General features: G+C 38.3%; 1 protein-coding gene across 3 annotated transcripts in view; it reads right to left on the bottom strand.

The window, feature by feature from the left end:
- Nucleotides 1–18941: 18941 nt before the first annotated feature.
- The window catches only part of DROSHA (drosha ribonuclease III), a 74949-nt gene continuing 71056 nt past the window's right edge, over nucleotides 18942–22834 (bottom strand). For 2 of the 3 annotated variants that reach the window (XM_065830234.2, XM_065830235.2), the window contains one exon: nucleotides 18942–22284. In XM_065830234.2, the coding sequence (XP_065686306.1) occupies nucleotides 22154–22284 (131 nt within the window). In that variant the 3' untranslated portion in view covers nucleotides 18942–22153. The remainder of the gene's footprint in view (nucleotides 22285–22834) is intronic. The other variant, XM_071804497.1, reaches the window with a different exon arrangement.

Genomic DNA, 22834 nt, shown 5'->3' with positions numbered 1-22834 from the left:
GGCTTGCAAAATGCTATAAGAACAGTAGGATCTCTATTCTGTCAGCAGTGAGGCTTTCCAAAAGAGTGATATTATTTCAGACGACATAATTTAGTGATGCTTACTATGAGGAGGATATCGGTCTATGATCACTAGCCAAATTTTGACTAGCCAAGGTTTCCCAGGAAGTCAGCAGGAGCATTGTCAAAGTAAAGCATGTGGAATACCTTCCTTGAAGCATATAAAGATCATATAAATTATAATAGCACTGTTCAGTTATTTGCTTTTCATTGTATGAGATCCAAAAAAAGATTTAAAGGCACAGTTCACTCATGGAGAGTCTGAATGTCATTTGCAGTATCTTTTTTTACACACAGTAAACAATCTCCAGAAAAATTATTCACTTTAAGACTTCCTCAATAAAATATATGACTGCATCTCCAGAAATTCCATCATATTTAGATTTCTTCCTAAATACAAGGACAAAGAAAAGAGTGTGAAAGGTCACAGCAAAGCTGTACTTAATCAAAAGCATTAGAATTAACCACAAAAAGCAACCCGTTTAGCACTGAAACCTGGATGTGATTTATAAAAGAACTGAGTAACTTAGAATCATAGAATGTCCTGAGTTGGAAAGGACCTGCAAGGATCATCGAGTCGAGCTCCTGTCCTTGCATATGACAACTCAACAGTTCACACATGTCTGATGGCATTTTCCAGTCTCTTGAATACTGTCAGGCATGGGGCTGTGACTGCCTCCCTGGGGAGCCTGTTCCAGTGCTCTTTTGTAACCAGTTAGAGGAATTAGCCTAAACATCCACCTGCAGCCTTTGGTGGACCCGCAGAAGAAAACTTCTGTATGACAGCCCAAGAAATCAGTTTTTTTAGATCAGAAGGCTATAAATACATAGGTCTACATAGCAATTAAAAGTGTTTATTTTTAACCATCTTATTATCTGAACATCAAATTGCAGAAACCATGCACTGCCTCATACATAGAGGATGGCACACCCCGGTATGGACCTGCACTTGCTGGTGCAAGCACAGAGCAGCAGCAGTTACCCTGTCTCTTGGCTCTTACTTTTTGCATCAGGGCAGCCCTACATGATTTCACAACTTGTGCTTCTCATGTTCCAGGCAAAGACAGTAGCAGCAGCAGAAATGCTGGTTGTCCACCTGCTGAGAGATGGCCCAGGCTCTGCAAACCTCCACGTGTACTGAGGCTCTGAGTGCCAGAAGCAGAAGAGAAGGGCCCTACCACTTTAATTTATGTGAAAGAGGAATCTGCCCAATTTATTTTCTTCTTGTTTGATTTACTATATCAAAGAGCATCTTGATCACAAAGAAAAGACCACTAAAGGCTAACATTTCAGCTAGAAAACGTTTGATTCTCAGACATGAATTTACCAGTCTCACATATGTAAAATAACTCCGCCCCCCAACAAGCAACACACAGAGTACAAACCTCCCAATATTCATCTTTCATTAATGCTACCAAAGTCATTACAGAAACAAGGCAGCTAGACAAGCTACTGAAGCCTACAGTCTCTTACTTTAAAAAAGTTTAACCAGCCCTTGTTGAATTTCAAGGACAGCTCAAATATGGAAACTAAATAAAAAAGTAATAAGATGAACCGATTCTTGAATACTTGTATAAAAATTGCAGGAATGATCACTTACATGAATAGCCAAGTGAGTTCAGTGTTGGTCTTTCCAATCTCAGTTAATGTTACTTTTGACACTGTAAATGAAATAAAAGTTTGTTGGATAAAGTACAAACATTAAGAAAAAAAAAAAGTACAGATTCTTACCCAAAGCCTTTGTAGCCTTTCCTCTTACTTACCAGTACTACTACATCTTTCCCTGTTATTGGCACAGCCAGATATCTAGAAAATACCCACACTCTACCTTTTCTTTTCTCCAGACTGACCACACCAACTAACAGGTCCTTGGCTATGTCTGTCCCCACACCAGATCCCCAAGCACCTCTGTCCCTCCAGTCAGAAAGGCTGATTCCATTTTCCTTATTCCCCACAAATTAGAAAGCAAACATGAGCATTGTCGGGAGTCCTCCATCACTCACTATTTCAGAATCACTCCAGTACTCATTACACAAATTTTAAACCACAGAGTGCACAAACCCATGGATATTTTTACTTGTTGTGGAAATAATACTCATGGCCTGATAGGACCTTAATATGTATTTTACTTTATTTAAGCAAAAGAGAAAAAACTTACTAGGATCGGGAAAACAGAGCCAGGGAATCAGGAAGACTGTATGCAAGGGGGCATACTGGCCTGAATCTTCCAAAGAGCCTTGGGGTGGTTCCTCCATCATTTAAAACAAAATGAAACAAAACAAAAAACAAAATGAAACAAAACAAAAAACAAAATGAAACCAAACCAAACAAAACAAACCACATCACAACAACCCCACCACATACAGAATCACCCATATACAGCTGGAACTTTGACTTTCTTAACTCAGAACTTTGCTAGCTGTCTGTTCATGCATTCATCTTAATTAATAAACAAGTTAATAAATCCCCTCCAGATTGTTTTTACATGTTTTTCTAAACATCTGCTTCTACCTATATTGTTAGACAAAGCTGCTTTCTTCTACAACTCAGCTGGGGAGCTTATTTCTCTCTCTTTCAGGATGCAATTGGGTATTTCACATCCATTATCGTAATTGGAAGCAAGCTTAACCTGTTTCCCAATTACAGATCCAGCTTATTAGAACAAATAAACTCTTAAACTTCCTTTAATAAAATAAAACCAAAAATGCCCCCAAAGAACAAACCTAAACTTTGGTAACAAGTCATTGAAAAGAGGGTTGAATAAAAGAGCTCTAGTAAATCAAGGTGTAAAGAAGCCAGTATAGGGACAGAAGGAAAAAAGGGGTGTCCAAGGGGCTCGGTCTCTGACACAGCATTCCTATCAGTCTGCTGACTGGTGGCTCGCAGAAGGTGTACTTTCAGCCCCCGCCATATGCCAAGACATCTCTTTCAGAACAAACAAAACAGAGCTAGGTAGACCTTTGTCTTGCCACTGCTGTGCATTTTGATGGCCCAACTCTTTTATAGTTAGAGTATGAATCCAGGTTCTCTCTATCTCGTCCTTCTCACACCTGTCCCAGGTGCTAACAGTTATGTTCAGATGGGCATGAACCTACTAGCTATTGACAAAGACAGAAAGCTTAAAGGGATAAAAGGAATCCAGTGAAAAGAGGGCCAAGCTACCTGTTATTGCTCTAAATTATGGTTTGGTCAGCCATACTCCTCCATATGGCCTTTGTTCTCTTGCTTACCCACTTTTTGTCACAGTGTCAAATGTATCAAATCTTGAGTTTCCCATACCAGACACCCTGCTTTTTACATATTTATGAAGACAACAGATTTATACATTTCTATTTGGCTTCCCATAGATGCCATCAGCTTTTTGAGATGCGACCACCTTTTGTGCACATGTTGGATACTAGTCTAAGAAATGTTGTGCAGAAATTATTCCACGTGTTCTACTACCTACTTGCACAGAGAGCAGGATAAAGGGGCAAAATATTGAGCACACAAGGTTATATTCTGCCCACCTACAGCATCTACCAGATACTGATCCACTGATGAGTGCCCCCCCCTTGCCAAGTTTGCACGTGCAGAAATAGTAACTATGATGCTATTTCGTTGTTTTCTGGTATTGTTAACATTTCTCTAAAGATTTTTTTACAGTTGTGAGTAACAAAAAAAGTCAAAACTGCACTTTGAGATTCACCGTTCTAATATCTTGGTATTTAATCAACCTGTAATATAATATTGATTACAGATGCCCTGGAGACAAGAGATTGGTACTTGCCTTTCGAGCAAATACTTCATATAGCTCTTTGTTGCAGAAAGAGCCTTTCAAATGTTTTGATACCAAATATCCATCTGGTCCATGGGCTCGCTCACTTGCGCAGTCAGAATTTTATCATTGATTTTGGCAGGAGTGAAATGCGACTCCTGAAAGACAATGCTAGTTAACCGTTTGATGACCAGCATGAAGCACAACAGAGGACAAAGGGACTCAGAGTATAGGTGTTACTCCTGAGGACTATGAAAGAAAAGAACCACATGCAAACAAAGACCTCTGGCAGGAGGATCACATAAAACATTGTCCCAAGACTGTAGCATTTCATTTTATTGCCTGTTAACAATTACCTTGCAAAACCAAAATAACTCCTTATTGTATGTCAGCTGAGACATCATAAAATCCTATCAACTGTCTCCCTTCTCTCTCTCAGTTCATCTCCACTGAAGTTCATGTTCCTGCTGCAGGCAGTGCTTGCTTTGTGCCAGCTCTGGCCACTACTCCTGCATAGCCAGTCTCTAAACCAACGGGACCAAAGCTGAACTGCAAACTTACACTATATACTAACTATATACATATAATTCTGTTATGCTAATGATTACTCAGTCTTAGCATCTTACTCCATCTCGTCTTTTGAAACCCTACTGGGTACTTAGCCCACGTTCCTGTCTACCCCTACAATTGTAAACAGATTATTCACATTACACTGATGTACATAGCTCTGGGCACTCACTAGGTACCTTTTAATTGTTGGTAAAGTCCAAAAGACCTTTTCTGAATGTGCAGTACTGCCAGCAAACAAGTTATTCCTGTCATCACTGGAGCTAGTGTTGTGCTGAAGTGAGAAAATGCAAACTCCAGAAGATACTTTATTTACTTAAGCAAAAACACTTTCTACTTAGATTGCCTTCCCACTGCCCAGTCTCTCTGGGACAGCAGTGAGATACAGGCCACCAGAACTCTTTCTAGGCTTTTTAGCAAATAAGACATATTTTTTATTTGGTATGAGGGGTGCGGAGTACAGGAAAAGGAGACACAAATATCATTGTTCCAACAATGAAAGGAAGGCCCAGAAAGTAGCTTTAGGAAGCTGTGTTCCTCATGAAAACTGTGGCCAGATAGTACTTTCTTCCTATCCCTCCATCCCCTTGGTACCAGACATGGAAGAGGGACAAGAGAGTATGACTGTGTTTGTCTCACCTAAGGACAAAAACGGGTTGACAGGGAAGAACGTGTAAAGGAGTACTGAGGGTCATCTGAACAAATGCTGTTCCTGACAGAAATATAACTTGGACTGTAATAAAGGGTTAGAGGCCATATTTACATCTCTCCCACAAACCTGAACCATTTGTAACACAGGCACGCAAGAGCTAATCAAAGGAAATTCAGACATCCAAAGACTGCTTCAAAAATTATGGAGTTAGTCTCTAAAACTTGATGTGGGCTCAGAAAATGACTCCGATTTTATTCTATTTTATTCTATTTTATTCTATTTTATTTTATTTTATTTTATTTTATTTTATTTTATTTTATTTTATTTTATTTTATTTTATTTTATTTTATTTTATTGTTAGTTAGCCTGTTAGTTCACTGAAATTAAAGGCACTAGTCCTGGTGTTTAAAATGAAAAAATATGCAGTATTTGTGCCTTATTTTCTTCAACTCTGAGACAAGGATTCAAATTCTAATCAGTCTGTTATTGGAAAAAACACTTCCATGCTTGGGAACACATGCTGATATGCTGCAGGTGTGAGAGTTTATACTTGTGACAAAATCATCCTATGTAGTGTTAGGCCCTGTCCATTCCAGTCCTCAAAAATGCTGACACTTTACTGCATTAGATTCTTATCCATTCCTGCAGCAACTTTGAGTCATTTACCATAAAGTCAGAATAAGAATACTTGGATGAAGTAGCTTGGGAGAGAACTCACAAACATGTGAATAGACTCTAGTCCAGGGTTCATTAACACAATTAATGTCATATTCACAAACTTGCTCCATTTGAGGGGACAGGTACAGCACCCACTTCTTTGAAACTGGTTCCATACAAATGTACCCGTGTATCCCTCTGCAATAAATGAAAACATGTCGGCCTGTTTAATTTCTTATTATGTCCCGGACTAACGTAATATCCTTCTTTATTGCCAATGGTTCTGCACCTGTAGGAGGATGTTTGTCTAATCAGATGTTGCTTGCCACGTTCTGCTTTGTTCTACTGTGCAGTAATTATATTGAAGATGCATTGGGCTGCACAGTTTTAATGAATAAATGATGCTTTGGCATATTGGTTGTAAAAAGTCTTGGAGTCAGTTTGAAGAAAAAAAGAGAAGAAGGAAATTAAGTTCCCAGTCTCCCACAATGGGTGGACAGACAGACACATCTCTGCAGAGTGATAGAACAAGTCAAGGAATAATTCACCAGGCTATTAAAAAGTAATAATGTTAACAAACATCTAGTGCTACTGAAACATTTATATCCCCGTCATACAAGCTATTCTGTACCTGAACAGGCTAAAACTCACATGTGTATGTGTTTACATAAACAGCTTCTTTCTGTGTTACAGATAACTCAGACTCAATAATTACTTTTTTCAAAAAAGTATTTTTGTCAGGGAAAACAAAAGGTCAAACTTCTTGTGTTTTCTTGTATTTGCTTTTATATATTCTAGAAGAAATAAGTCTGCCAGGCATAAAGACACAGTTTATAACTCAGACTTGTTGATAATTCTATGAAGAATTAGCATGAATTTGTATTTTGTGCTTCCTTAGCTCTGGCTGAGTTGAAAGAATTGATTCTTAATTTCAAATACTTATTTATTTTTAAAGTCATTTTAGTTATCTGAAAGAAAAGTTTCATCAGGGAAGGATGACCAGTCTTTTTAACTAGAGTGGCACAAATAGTATCTTTATAATGTGGTGCCTATTGTACTTAAGGTTTGAGGTACAATAACCACAATGCTCCTTCAAATTCCCTCATTTAAAAGAAAGGTCATTTTCTGCTTTCAAGTCTCTTGAACTAAGAAAGAAAGATAGAGGAGACAGCTATAGCTCTTTGTAGTACTGCTTAGATGTGAAGGTTAATCATAAAGTGCAGTACTGTTTTTAAATGTTTCAAAATGTAAAATAGAGATGCACTCAGACCTGCCTCATAAATGGACCATTCTAGTTGCAACTTTGAGAAATTAATTCCTGGCTCTGCTTCTTTTTACTGGGAAAGAAAACATAGTGGCCTTTTGGGGCAAGATCTTTAAAGATTTTCGATGAGATTTATGTGGCAGAAAGAGCTCTCAGAAATAAATCGATATAACTAAGTACAGCACTCTCATGCAATCATGATGATCAGGAAAACTGGCTGCATCATCGGAGTGGCTGTCATTTTCTCACTTGTATTGTGTGAGATTGTCGAAGGTTTCTCACAACGTTGAAATCAAAACCTCTGGTTGACAGCAGCCAGTGACAACAGAGGGGTTCAGGAGGAAGGAGCTGTATCTTCTCAAGCTCATGAGTTTCTATACACAATTCTTTTTTGGACAGACTCAAGATTATCACTCCCTGGCACTGGATTGTCAGCACAGGCACATTCTCAGATTGCAGCTGTCCCTCTAGTAGATAATCTTTAGAAACAAATGTGAGGCCAGAGACTGCAAGGAAAAAATATATTCTTGCACTTTTTATGCATTGAACCTATTAATTTATTTGATGATATTTTTAATTAACCTATTTGTAAAGAACAGCAAGACAATGTCTCATCTTGAAATGCTAAGCAGGATGTTTCTGCTCATCAGCTCTTCACTCTCTCATCATCAGATGAACTAATTGCAGAGCGTCTTTTTGTTTGGCTCCTTCTATTTCATACTAATTTCCATTGCATGGCCCCTTGGCATCATTCTGTTTTTCTGCTGTTAGGTTTTTTCAGGTACTGCAAGGAACTGGTATGGGCAGGACTCTTCTCAGCAATGCATGGAGAAAATTACAGTTCCCACCCCAGCAAACTTGCCAATGACAGGTAGCAGATGTCCAAAGGAATTCAGGTGTAAACCAGTAAGAATCAGGAAATTAAGGATTAGGAACTAAGCCTGCCTAGACACTTCTGAAAATCCTGTTAGACATTTACGTGCGGGTCATTGTGCTTAAATGTAACTGTAAACCTGGTCTGGCCTTTTTTAAATGGAAAAGCATCCAAAGCAGGATACACACACTGAATGCTATGCTTGCATTTTAATTACAAAGCACAAACTATGACTGCTTCTTCAAATGTATGCACCAGACACCTCAACATATGTATCACAAATTATGCAGAACCTATGTAAGTCTGGGCAGCTTGCAAATAGGGTATGCACCAGTGTGAAGTGGAAGCAACAGGAATATAAAGTCCTACTCGAAAAACATAAAGGCTATAGATCTCTTTTTTTTTGGGAGGGGGGAACTGTGGCAGTTGTCTTAAAAATACACGAAGTTTGTTGCTGATGGACATTAAAAACATGAAACAGTGGAATAAAAGAGAGAGTATTATGCAGTATTTTTGTGGAAATGTCCCTCACAGCATTTTAAGGTCAGTTCTGCTGCTTAACTATTAGTCTTAAACATATGAGAAAAAAGATCAAATTAGTCAAAATGCTTAGCTGTTCTGGTGATTAAAAAAAAAAAAAAAAAAAAAGATGAGGAAAACAAAAATTAGAGGAAGAGAAGAAAGAAAGAAAGGAACTGACAAGAGTAACACAGGGGAAAAGAGAAACCGCAGGAGGAAAATGAATAAATATCTTCAAGTTAACCATGTAGATGGAAGAAGAAAATTATGCCAAGTCTCAGAAGAAAACAGAAAAAGAAATAATGGCCACAAGCAAAAGAAGGAAAAGTTTAGGCTAAAGATGAGCAGAACATCTAATTCAAAGGTAGCTGAGGCTCAATTAATCACATATTTAAGAACACTGGACCAAGAATAAAAATGATGGAGGGAGCAGATCTGTAAATTTAAGTTTTGAAATGAAACAAAAAAGAAAGTCTACCCTGGCATGAAGTCCATGATTTTTCTCCACAATGGTCTGATTAACTTCAGATTGGCACAGTGTTCAAATTCTGTTGCTCACGACATATTTTTTATTATTATTACACCTGCTTGTTTGTAATTTTTTTCTTTTGTGACAGCTGACATCAATGCTATTCTTTCCTCCTTTTTTTTTTTTTTTTAATTTTATCTTATTTGACTTGTCATCAGTTATACTTCAGTTACCACATCTCCTCAGCTCATCATTTTGCCCCCTTTTCATCCAGCTCCTCAATCAGTATATAGACACAGATGCTTCCTTTGCAGTAAGCACTGATTTGACTGTACATTCCTTCAGTTGCACTTACCTCAAGTGTTTTGAATTCTGTCATGTTCCAAGAGAGCCTGTAGCTGTTCTGGTGTAACTGGTGACTGTTAAAAGCTGTGCAAATGCATGACCCTTGTTCAACATGGGGCTGGTTTTCAACAGATCTTTTCTGTTAAGAGACATCTGTGTTTCATTAAGTACATTATGATTTAACACATAGCATAGATGTTGTTTCATCAGCAATATCTACTTGATATTTTCACAAACTGTAAATTCATGCTTTCAAAGTCTCAGTTACTTGCACGCCAAGGTTTCATTTCAAGGTTCAACTTCCAGCTCAATTTAGATGTTTATTAAAGTCAAGGGAAGGATGCTATCAATTCAGATGAATTTAGAATGAGACCTTATATTTATATTCAAGCTTAAGTAACCCAGAACATAAATATGATATTTGGATCCTTTACCACGCAGTCAGTACAACAGCTTCCACTTCTGCTATCACAGCCGGCAGTCTAATTCAATGGTTTGTCTTAAGTTCTCACACAACTCTCCATACATTTGTATTCAAGTGCTCAAAAAGCCATAACAGACTTACACTTCCACGACTGTAAAGTTAAGAAGTGCTATCTTCTTTCGAAGATGGGAGATTGACTCGGTTAAAAAGGAGTCGGGTATCTACATAACTTTGATTACCTATGTCAAAAGAACTTCTGTGGTGTTCCAGAAGCCCTTCAGCTTTTCCTGAAAAAGCACTTGAATCTGAATTTGCCAGCATGTGGCCACAATGCAGGGAAATCTGGATGAAGCCCCAGCACTGCAATGACTTCATGAGCAGGTTGATGTAGCAGTAAGGAGCTTATGTAAGTCCAGGGACACCAGCAGTAGGTAAAAGGGGAAGAAAGGAAAGACAAAGTTCATAGTCCCTTAACAATTTTCTCCTTATTTTGCCATTGTTGAGGTTAATTAACAATAATACATGTCAGTGCTAGAGGAACAAAGCAGACTGCAGTTTTTACTTCTCTCCCATGTTTTCCATAGCAGTGACCAGACCTTGGGATCTAACCTCTGTGAATGGTTTATCTTTGCCTTCCAATTAATTAGCTTCATTTCTCTTATGATGTGCATTATCTGGGGAATTTATGTGGTTTAAAACATTAAAATATTAATCTTCTTGACATTTGAAAATACTCTCACTTCTGAGACCCTGTCACTCCTCCTCACATCTGCACATAAGGTGATTGCTGAGGGAGTCATATGGGGATAAGGAAAAGTGCTCTTCACAGCAATAGCTATGCAAAGTGTTAAGGAGGCTATGCCATGCTGGCTCAATTTGAGCACTCATGTCTTATCACAGCTACATGCCACAAATGTTTAAAGCCTTGATTCAATTCATCTGACTATGGGCATTGGACTAATCAGAAAGATAAAAGAGCTGTCACTTGTCAGTTCTCAGACAGGAGTGGGTAATTCATGAACTGGGCTCTGGACGTGTTACTTTCTCTCCACTTCTCATAGCAGGGTCCAAAGGGACCACAGCTATGACTGCAGTGCCTATTATTTGCTAGGATGTGTTTCAACCTTTGAGTTTAGTACTGTAGATGAACCTGCTGGGAGTTCTTGAGTTCGGGGCATTTTGTTTTTAATAGATGCAACTTGCTGCAAGTTCTCACTTCAGACGTCCTTAAGAGTCTGTTGTGCTGGCCTATGCTCCCCTCCACGCTCTGTGTAATTACATGCATGCAAGCTGCAAACAAGTGCTACTGAAAATTCATCTTACAGCAGCAGAAGCTAAATCAACACACTTCCTCCACTATTTTGGCTAAGGTTCTTGAAAAACAGAGACTACTCTGCAGAGACAGGTACATTCACAAGTCGCTGGTATTCACCTTCAGCAAAATAACAGCCCTCAGCCTTTTCTCCACTATTACTTCCTTGGACATGTGAGCGGGATCAATGAGAATTCAGCTTCTGAAAGTGCCATGCTGAAAGTCAAAAGAGGAGCTTCATATCTCTTTTCACTGGAACCTCTTCTGAGGGGGTGTCTCCTCCAGACTCGCCTTCTCTGCATATGCTTCCTTGTACGGAAAAATTGCTGAACAAAAGAAACTGAGTTAAGGTGAACATCTTGAGTTGTATTACAAGTTTTAAGACAGAAGCATGTGATCTATTCTGAAAGTCCCTGATGATTTATTTAGTGGGCATATTTTTACATTGTTTCCTTTAACATCAGAGAAAAGGTGCCTTTGGAGAGGCATGGCTTTTATCTCATCTGCTTTAAAATCACACTACAGATCTCAAAAGAAAGGCTATGCTGTGTCAAAATTTAAAACATTCACCTTATGCCTGTCATCCAAAGTAGATGAAATATGTGTCACCGAGTTTTAAATGATTGCTTATGCTGCCAATCATAGTCAGATTCTCAACTGAGTAATAGAAGTTCCCACTGTTTTCCTGAAAGCGATGAAGCTGAGTCTTTTTATACAAGAAAGGGATCTGGTCCTTAAGTTTCAGCGTCTTCCAAATCCAAAGTAATTTTATCTACTTAAATAATTCATAATCATAACCTATTTTTCATTAATTTGACTATGTTCTCATTCCTCTTGGGCTTGGTACTTACAGTTTAGCTCTACTGCAAAACAACAACTATGTGAAATTAGCACTTTCTTACTCAGCAGATCGCTTTCCTGTGGGAAGTCAGAAAGAGTGCTGCTAAACTTACCATTAAAAGTGCTAATTTTTCCCCACCCTGCTGTCTGCTTTCCACCCAGCAGAACCAACACAGCTGAGGGGAAGCAAACAGGACAGGATTTTGGCTCATGTGTTTATGGGACTGTTAACCAAACTGCAGGGTCCCCTGAGCAACCCCTGGGTCTCTGGGTCGTGCCAACTGCTACACTCCTGCTGCAGATAGCAGGGGGATGTTTGCACAAACAAAGCTTGCTAAGCTCACTAATATTAAAGTCAAATCAACGTGAGTCCCCAATCCCAGTTGATGTGCTCAACTCAACAGAGAATGTCACGTGCTTAAAATTAATCCTAGCCATAAGCATTGCAGAGTCAGGACCACAAGTCTACGGGCTAAAAACCAAATAAGGCTATTTGCTTATGTTCTGTAAAACTTCTCGTGTGTGAACTCTTCTGCGACAGTCCTGAGAAATTTGCTTAGTTAAAATAGATCATGGAATCAGACTGAGGGTCCCAAAAATCAAATAAGATTTGGGGACTATTTCTTACATTGTAAGTGATAAACTTATTGCTCTTTCAATGACTGGTGAAGTAACATTGGTGTAAGATCTCTTGTGGAAGACAATACAGTGTGAGGCAACACACACTCTGATGTATCCAATTTTTTTTTTTCTACTTTTCAAGATAAGTCCTTTCCAAAACCTGTGGTACAAATTCAGGATTTGTTTCCCCCTAGAAAGTATGCGTGATACATAATAAGCCCAGGAATTTTCAAAACCACTTTCAATTTCTCTTTGCCATAAGATATTCTTTATTACCGGAATGTTCTTCAAGTTTAAACAGTCTCTTAACATATGACTAAATCACTTCATCTGTCAAAAGGTAAAGGGCAAATGAGTTATAAGGGCAGCTAGGTCATCAGAAGTCATTCTCTTTGGATCCAATGTAGTAACAAATACACTCAGTCTTCCAAACAACTAAAGTCCCGAAAGGCCACAAATCCTAGTTTTGCAACAGGCCAACCTATTCAACACAAAGGTCAGTATCATTAAACAGAATAAACAAACCAATCCTATAGCCAGAAATGACAGATCTGCCTAGGAGATGAAGGAATGATGCAGCTGTATCCCTGGGTCTCCTTCACTGGCACAGTCCCAAACTTGTTTATACACACACACACACTCTTGTCTGTTTAACTCCCTACACTTATATGCATATATATGTCCATACAATGTCTGCATGAGTGTGACCAGACAAAAATCCCCCCAAAACGTGGGAAACCATGAGAGAAGCCATTACCAAAACAGTGTGGAAGCAATAGCTGATCGAACTGAGGTCTTCTGCATGTGTACCGTCCTCTGGACTCTCTGTCTTTCTCCTCATTACCTCACAGGAAACTCTGTTTCAGTCAGAGATTAACCACAGCTTACAAAGAGGGAAGCCCTGCTTATACCTTCAGCTCTCATTCCTGTCTCACCAGCTTCTGCCAGTCACAGCTGCACTGAAACCCATGTTCATTTCTCTGCCTCTCTTCTTACTGGCTGAAAATGGGTATGTTCCCACTCACCCACCTCAGCACTAGTGCTCGATGCTGCCAGCCCAGAGACTGTGCTCCAGCATGCAGTGAGTGATCTTGCCCCCACTTCTACCTCCTATCACTGCAATGTGGGTTGGCGACCACTAATCCTCCTGCAGGAGCAATTACACATGGTAGTACAAGTCTGAGAAGAGGGGCCACTGTTCTTTTTTACTCATGTTAACCCATGGCCCAGACTACCTTTCTGTAGCCATTACTGGAAGGCAAACAGTTCTCATAGAATTTATTTTCAAGGAAACGAGGAAATTGCATGGCACTTCAAAATCAAGTACTTTGCATAAATGAGAGAACAGCTGTTTGCATGCTTGTTTTTGTTTGTAGCCATGCTGAAGTATAGTACACGTGCTTAGAGCCATACTAACATCTAATGGGTTTGGTGGGGATACGATCTGACTTAAAAAAACACCAGCTGTAATGCCTGGCTGTGAATCCAAGCCAGAGAGCTGCCTTGTTCTGCACGTGCAAACAGAGCCAACGCCAGCTCTGCCACAACACACCGCTTATTACCACTCGAGTGACACCTGTCACATGCCCTGTCACAATGTGGCCCTTGGAGCTATGAGCCTGAGCTGCCACAGCAGGAGGTGAACAGCAAACATGAATGTGCTGGCTGCGGAGAGAGATTCCTACCATGCAGCACCAGCCACTTGAATTCTGTTTCACTTTTTAAAATTACTTTTATAAGCTTTCAGTATGAAAGAGATTACGTAAAACCACATTCTAGTTTGCTGTGTCTGAAATTTAAAATGCCTGCCTTAATGCAGAAATAAAACAACTACTATATCTGAAGATAAATGCTGTAAATAAGTAGCTATGTGGTATGAAGAGAGCACAAATCTCAGCCGGGACTTGACAGACTCAGGTTCTATTCTCGCTTCTACCCTTGACCTCTTCAGTGACTTTGAGTAAGTCATTGCTTACTTTCTAGTTCTTTCTGTGTCAGGGATTGCCTGTCATTTTTGTGTTCATATAGTGTTTGGTCTGAAAAGCCCTAGTGCTAGTGAAGATCTCCAGATACTACTACAATACGAACAATATATAAAAACCTGTTAAACAAACAATGAACACAGAGAACACCTTTTTCTCTTGGTAAAGAAGTATCATGTTGCGATGAGGGAAAACTTCAGATATTTCATAAAGAAATAAATATATACATCTAGACATATATATCTGCATTCACTTCAAACATACATATTCAAATATGTCCCTAATTAAACTCCAGATACCTATTAGAGCTTTGTTAGATTATTTCCCAACACTGTATCTTGAAATACTGAAGCTTTATCACCTCAGTTCTACTTATAATAAAAAGTATCGATTTGCTCTATCTTATCTTCAAGATTTACACTCTGGCTTTGCATAAAACTCAACTTTTAATTCATTTTTAAAGCCATCATTTCAAGCATATGGCACAGAATTGTATTTACTTATAATGAAACTCCATATTTTTCAGTACATATTTGAAAGTGGTTAACGTGTTTTCTGTCCCAATCAATCTGCTTCTCAGCAGTCAGTGTTGAAATAGGCCTTTTTCTAGTGTTTTAGGTAACAGTTCTGCATTTTTGTACCTCTCTCTCATTGCTTACATGTATAAATGTCCATTTATAAACTGCCAGCTGAAATAGATACCAAACATAATCCAATTGCCTAAATTCGCAACATAAGCTGCAAAAAATACGTCACTACATGCCTTAACACTTCACAATTTCTCTTAAAATGTCTGACAGAATCCCCTCAACATTATAGTGGAAAGATTCAGGATTTTCTTTGCGTGGGTGTACAGTGAGGCTTCTGTTCTCGCTATTGGCACTTGATTTCTGATATAAATGTTGAGGTACAACTTGCAAGGCCAAAGAGTTCATGGTCATTTATTTTCTTTTCTCACAGTGGGCAAGGAGTTGATGCTGTATCTGCTAACCAAAAGTAAGCATCTGGAAAGTTTGAAACAGGAGGCAGTAGTGCTGTGGACCACATTAAAAACAAATAGAAAAACAGTGAACACATTAAAAAATGAAAACAAAAAGACAAAACAAAACAGAACAAAAACAAAAAACAAGCCACAAACAAACAAAAAAAACCCCAATAAAACCAAACAAAACACAAAGAAACCATAACATACAAAACCCCACGTATACACAAAACTAAAAAACAACAACAAAAACACACAAAAAACCCCCAAATAAACTAAAAAACAACCAACCACATATTGATAGCAATAGGAGCAAAGGGAATATGAAGTCTTGAAAAGCAGTTACTGGGTAAAGCCATTGAGTTCTCTGAAAATTTGGAGGGCTTATGAAGTTGGCTGTGTCCCACCACTTTCAACGTCTGGTTAAGCCCTGATTCAAAATATAGTGAGTGACAACACAAGAACTGAGCTGCGATATTGGTTGTAAAATCTGACACATTCTGACAGGTGGAAAACGTATTTAAAATTTTTAGCTTCATTTTTGGAGGAAGGAAAAAGACAACAATATTAAATGGCAAATTTTAAATATCATAAACAGTTTTTTTCTTTTTTTCCTTTGAATGGCATGATATTTATTTTTTTTCTTAATGATAACAAAGGCAAAAGATTCTCATGTATTTGACAATGCTTTATCATCCCAAGAACAGAAGGTAAGAGCAGAAATTTTGGATGACTTGTCCAATGAGGTCATTAAAAATTCCTATCTTAGAGAATTTTAACTAGATTATTTTCTTTAAGAAAAAAAGACTTTATCATTGGATATTGAAAAAATATTATCATTTTCAAGTCCTGTTGGATTGGGAGATGGCTGCTTTTTGTTTGCTAGTTCAAGTACCCCTCTGGAAACAGGGTTGTAACACTTGAATTGTAGTTCTAGTTGCCAGCAAAACCTAGTCACCATGTCAGGACTGTTCTGACACAGTAAATGGCTGAAGTAATGACAGGAGGAAATCTGTAGGGAAGCAATATTATTTTTTTTTTTTTTTAATATTGGCCAAGCTTGCACCAGTGGGGTCCCATGGGTTCCCATGACTACCATCCCCATCTTTAAATAAAGTAACAAGCTGCCTCTAGTGACAAACACTCACCCATCACTACTGCATCACTTCTGGACCACTGAGGTATGAGCTATTTCTGCCACCAGTAAAAGTTCACAATTTGTCAGCTCAAGAGCCTGTCCTTTGCTAATGGATTACTTCTGAAATGTCTGCTGTAAGTGGAAGTTTTTATTTATTTATTTACCTTTTCTAAAAATGTGTACAAGCAACGAACTGTTTAGGCTCCGGATTCTTGGAGTAGAATCCCTAATTTTAGAGACCTTCTCAATCATTGTTTCCCAAGACTCCACAGGAGAAAGGGATGAGGGTGACAGCACCCAGCCTGCATGGCCAAGTTCCCCTTTTCTCCCTCAAAGATACCCTCGTGTATGGGAAGAGAAATACAGCAGGCTTTCAAAGATAAGAAGATACTCAATCCACAGACTGGGGCAGCCACTGGATGAGGCATCATTGCCCTACCACAGACCTCCTGAGGCCTGGACCCAAGTGACTATTTCGTTCTTGTTTTCACATCTCAGCAACAGAATAAATAGCCCCTTATTCCCTCCACACAAATGCTGTGAAGAGCAACATAATCCAATGCTTGAGACATTCAGGTATGATTGTATTTTAAGTCATAGGTATTACATTTATACACTTATTCATGAAAGATTTTGGAATCCCTTTGAGCAATGTAGTGAGGATTTAGACAAAAGATTAAGACACTTAGTGAGGTTTTGAGTGTAATTTGGTGCTTCCTTTGTTATCTATAGAAAGCAAATGAATAAAAGGGTCTCTGAGGTAACCTGCTCCTTGATGGATAGGAAAATCTGAGTGCCTGGAGAACATAACCAATTTCATCTCAGATCCCCAGAAAGAATTGGTAAAAGTTGAGAGTACCTGAAAAAACAGGCATCAAAACAAAAAAATCCAGGAGAATCAGAGAAGATAGTCACTCTTTCATCTTTGAGCAGTCCTTGTCTTTTGACGTTTTAAAAGCAGAAGGCATATTTCCTTTAATTTCTCTCACAGACTCAGTCTACCTCTTCTGGCTAATGCACTCAGCTCTGGGGCTTCCTGACTCCCTGTCAGATTTTCCCTCACATCGATACCAGCCAACGCATTCTGGTCAGCAACACTCCTTTCCCTCAGTTTCCTATCTTCCAGGTCAGGAACATGCTTATGAGCAGAAAGTTGAGACACAAGTGCTTGGGATGGTCTTCTCTTCTGTAAGTTCAGAGGGTTGCTCTAGCTGAGCACCTCACTGCAACAGCATTGAGGTAGGTTACCATAGAGAGAAGAAAAGGAAAACAAGATCAGTGCAAAGCTATTCACGCTTCTTTCCTTCTACAGAGAGAGAACTGCTTTAAAAGAGGAATCCAGAGAAATGCTAAGGAAATGTGATGGTCTTACCCAGCATTTCATTGCTAGACAGACATAGTATGTCCATAAACATGAAAAGTTTGCTAAGAAATACACCATCTGTAACTCAGGCTGAGAACACGAAATACATCGGAATATGAGGGAAGAAAAAGTAACAAAATATTTCAAAAAGGCCTTTCTCACTAAAATAAAACTCTTCACCTTGTTTATAATTTAAGTGACCAGTACAGCTCCAGATGTGCAATCTCTTTCGATCTGTATCCTCATACAAAAATAAATTGTGTCTTAAAAATACAAGGAGTTAATCTGTTTTTCAGTAGCGGTTTAACGAGCAGCTCTGAAATAAGAATAAATTTTATTCAGACGTGTCAAGACAGGTGAGAGATCAGATTCCCTGCTTCACCTACAATATTGTTATGTGGTTTTTGTTTTTTGTTTTTTTTTTTTTTTCCTTAGTGTAATAAGTAAATGCTTGTTCATCATGCAGCCACCAGTTTATCTTGCAGCTGCTTACCTGGTTATTCATATTTGCTTTACTACGAATGAAAGAACAGCAGAATCTGGAACACTTGTCCCTGAACACCATGGCTTTCTGGCAAGAATAGTTACCAGCAACCAACGATGGGACATGTCACATTTATTTTCTGAACCTATTCACAGGAAACTCTGAGTCAGTCCAGGAGCTAAACGTTTAAGCTTGCAGGCAGCAAAAGACAGCAGAGCACTCTTCAACTGCATGTTACCACCACTCTGCAACAAACAAAACAGTAACCACTTTCTAGTCATTATTTCTCATTTAGGCAAAACTATTTCAAATGTTCATCGACAGATATATAATCTGCGAGGGGGATAGCGGGGAGAGAAGCAGGGTAGGATATATGGGTCACAGAAATTTCTATCACAATACCATCCCCAAGGAAGACAATGTGCAATGGTACAAAGTAGATAACCAGCTCCATAAGCTCTTACAGGGTTTCGCAAACTTCCACCAAATAGAAACTTGTTACAAGTGATCCGTTTACTTCATTTAAATATGTAGCCTGTATAGTCAGAGTCTTTGAAGTAGGGAGACAGATGATCAGGATTTGCCTTTTGATCTTTCCAAATTGTTTTAGCAAGTAACAACTATGCCTGAAGTCTTTTCTGGAAAATTTTATTAGCAACAATGTTTACAATAGTCTCAGAGACCAAGGTTCTTTCAGTATCACTGTTAAATAATCTTACAGAAACTGAAATCTTGCAAAGCTAACTCAGGCTCTGCAAAGAACTATGATTAATTTTATGTAAATTCAATTAAAAGTCCTAATGAAATGAGCTACAATTATATTCAATGTTTTGTACATGTGCACATTAAAAAAAAAAAAAAAAAAAAAAGATGTGCTTTCACAAGATCTGCTGGATCCACACAGACCTCAGGCTTGTTCTTTGTTCATCTACTTGTATCCAAATCAAGTCAATGGATCTTGCATGAGAACCTCTAGATCAGATTAAGCTCTGAAGCAATCAAAAAAGGACCTCACCTTATCAATAAGCCAGAGACACCTTCACGTTTCTGAAAAAGCAGCCAAAGTTGCCTAGTTATAGACTACGGTTGTTCCACAGATTAGCATAAATTTAGTAATATTTTTTTCCCCAAATTTAAGGCAACTTAAAGAAACAACTTTCTCTCCTGTGTGTGTGTCATGAAAGACTGTGCTCACATTACACATTCCAGGCACCCCCTTAAAGTATCAGAAACATTCACAGCCACTGTTATTAGACAGTGCACAGAGAGAAAGACACTGTGGTTATGACATAGACAAAGGAAATGTGAATTTCTTTAATTTTGTTTTCTGCCCTCAAGACAAGGAAAGCAAAATTTCTTCAGGCAATCTTCCTAGCCCGTGCTCATACAATGAAAAAATGGTTATCATCTGCATTTTATTGAGGAAGACCTAATATTAATTAACTGTAGTAATGGAATGCAGAAATAGTTTTAAAAGTTTGTTGGTTTTCAAGCAATTTCTGGGTCAAAGAAGTGAAGAGAACAGTTCTGGGTTCCTCCCCCCAAACAGCACAACTGATAAATTAAATCTGTTTTTATGCAAATGTTTATAAATAAGCTCACAGTCTTCTTACAGCTGAGAAGTGAAATTACATATAGGAAGAACGAAAAAATATTAAAATATGAGTTAATTCCACTGGGGTACACTGGTTTGCAAAGCAACCATACACCTGAAAATTAAGTCACTGCACATTCTACTTGTTAAACACATGAATCTGGTCACAGTTAAAACGCAAAAATGAAATAATTGTGTACACAATTACCCTTAACCCTCAACCATTGCACCATTTCAACTTACAGCTAGAAGCAGATGGGCAATTCTACAAAAGAATTTGAAATACAAAAGACTTGAGGGCAAGGGAGTTAAGCTCCTTGCTATTCAAGCATGCTGCTGTTCAGAGGCATTCCAGCTTTTTCTTTACAGACTGAAGTTATAAGGAGTTACAATCACTTCTCAGAAGTCAAAGAAGAACAGCATCCAGCAGAGAGTTGCACCTTGCCTTTATCTTGTTTTTATCCCCTCCTTTATTTTAACAGTTTATTTTCATTCTCTAAATTAGACCTTTATTTATTTATTCCCCCCCCCCTTATCCTCTAGATGGATTTAAAACATTAACCCATCAAGAAAAGGCAATCATAGAAGCTGGAAAATGTGAGGTAGTGCTCTGGGGTCAAGTATAGAAACCAAAAGCAAACCAAATCAAACCAACATATTTAAGTGCATCTTGCACTGCATGTGCACATATTGATTAGCTCAGTAGTTAAACTTCAGGAAGACATTTGGGTAGTTTGAATGTTTCAGCTATGACTGTGTCTATTTTGGCACCTGCAATAAAGTGCTTTCATGGATGCCCATCACACACCAAACGACAGGTGTTTCAGAGAACTGCTGGACAAGTTGCTTAGCATAGCGTGGTCATTGAGCAACTTTTATTTCAGGAGTCTGTATGAATTCTTTGGGCCAGACTTGTGCATCTGCACTCATGAAGCTGCTTGGTATTTATCACATACATCTGTGTTACTTATATTAGAAAAAAATGTATAAAAAACTTTCCAAAAAGGATCTCAAGCAGGAAGAAAATGCACAGTTAAGAAAAATAAGAGTTGCATCTATTTAATTTATCAGAAAAGAAAATGAAATGACTATAAAATATGTACTAAGTGACTGTTTTAACTCAGAAATCAGGACAATGAAAATTAATGGTTTGAAGCAGGCAAATTAGAACAGTGCACCAACATCTACAACGAAGCTGGTAGTCAGAGGGAAAACACACCAACAAACACAGTGGATGTTCCACTTTCGGTACCGTTCAGAGCTTTCTGTCTAATAGAAGCTGCAGACACCAACAAATCAAGGAAACTGGGTGACTGCAAACTATGTGTCACCTTTGAACTACACCTTGTGGACAAATTCTGCCCGTTTTCAATGAACCTACCTGGAATGGCATCTGTATGGAGTTTCTAATACACCATTTGACTATTATCATCACACTGGTATCTTCTGGACAAAGAAATACATTAGACACCAGTCTGAGAGACCATGAAGTTGAGAATGAAATTAAACTTGCAAATGTAAACTTGCTTCATTCTCTGCAAAACAGGTTGTCATTCTCTGACTTTATAATTATCTTTTTTTCTGTTTTCTTAGAGTTTTATAATATTGATTCAAAGACAAAACCCCACAACCTCCAACACATGTGTGTGTCACATTCCAGATGTGGAACACACTGCTTAAAACTTAATATCTCCTTTGATTAAATTACTGTACCAGTTTCTGTAAAAGGACCTGAAATTTATGGCTCTGGTTTAGCAGAGTCAAGAAGTACATTCAGCTGCAAAACTTAAGTTAGTTACATGCTTAAGTGCTCTGCTGAAATAATTTCTCATAATACTTTCCTCCTCCACAGTTGAGTTCATGCAATAACTTGGCTGGTCACTGACAAAACATCATTTGGACGTAGAAGACAATTGTTAAACAGCTTTTCCTCCTACAGGTTTTTGAAATTAATACTTTATTACTTCATACAAGACAGTAAAAATACTAAAAATAATCCCACAACTTTTCCTAAAACTTAAAAGGATTTAAAACCAAATCTTATTAAAAAGCCAAACAAACTTTGCACTTTAAACCAAACTAGAGAAATAACATATATACACAAACTTTTTAAAGAGGAGATTATGATTCTCTATTTGATATCAACAGGCATTCCTCATTCATCATCTGCAAGAAACTAGGTTAGGTCTCCATAGGCCACAGTCAGAGTTATTAAGTAAGTAAATATGCCACTGCTTCTGTGCCCTCCTTTTATTTCCTTGCTTCTTCAGTCTCATCTGGCTCTCTCTCCTGGTGCTCTCTTTCCCACCTCATTTCTTTCAACTCTTGTCTGTACTTCCGTTCAATGAAGCGTTTCTGATGGGCCATCTGGGGAAAGTTATCTGACACAAGGAGAAATATTTTATATTAATAAACAAACTGGTAACACAGAAAGTCTCAACTTTTTTTTTTTTTTTTTTAACTTTGATGAGATTAAGGGTAGGGGGAAATAATGTTATTACCATTTTTACCCAGTTATTTCTAATAAGCCCTAGTAAACCAGGGCTGTGTCTGATAAGACTTTGGTTTCTTTATGATTTCCACATCTCTTTCTCCTGCTACAAAGCACTGCCAAATCTAATACACTCACAAAAATAAAATATAAAATCCTGGTATAGCAACTTGGCCAGGTATTGCCTGGATTTTACATTCTGTTCCCTTAGCAACAGGTGGTCAATACTGAAAAATGAGTGTGTGACTATTGCCAGTGCTGTCAGGGTTTTTTGTCTTGTCCTCACTCCAAAAAGTATAAGCCACTGCTTCCAAGCACTGTATAGATGCTCCCATATTATTATTATTTTAGACCATGCAGAATTCACCAGATGCCCCACACGGCAGGGTTCCTAATGGGAAAGTAATAGTGTAGCAAAATGGAAAGTAGCAATATCTATT

This window comes from Patagioenas fasciata, chromosome 2 (assembly GCF_037038585.1).
Source record: "Patagioenas fasciata isolate bPatFas1 chromosome 2, bPatFas1.hap1, whole genome shotgun sequence".
In the NCBI taxonomy this organism is placed as follows: Eukaryota; Metazoa; Chordata; class Aves; order Columbiformes; family Columbidae; genus Patagioenas; species Patagioenas fasciata.
The sequence above is the reverse complement of the archived record's forward strand: the minus strand, read 5'-3'. Positions and strand labels throughout refer to the sequence as shown.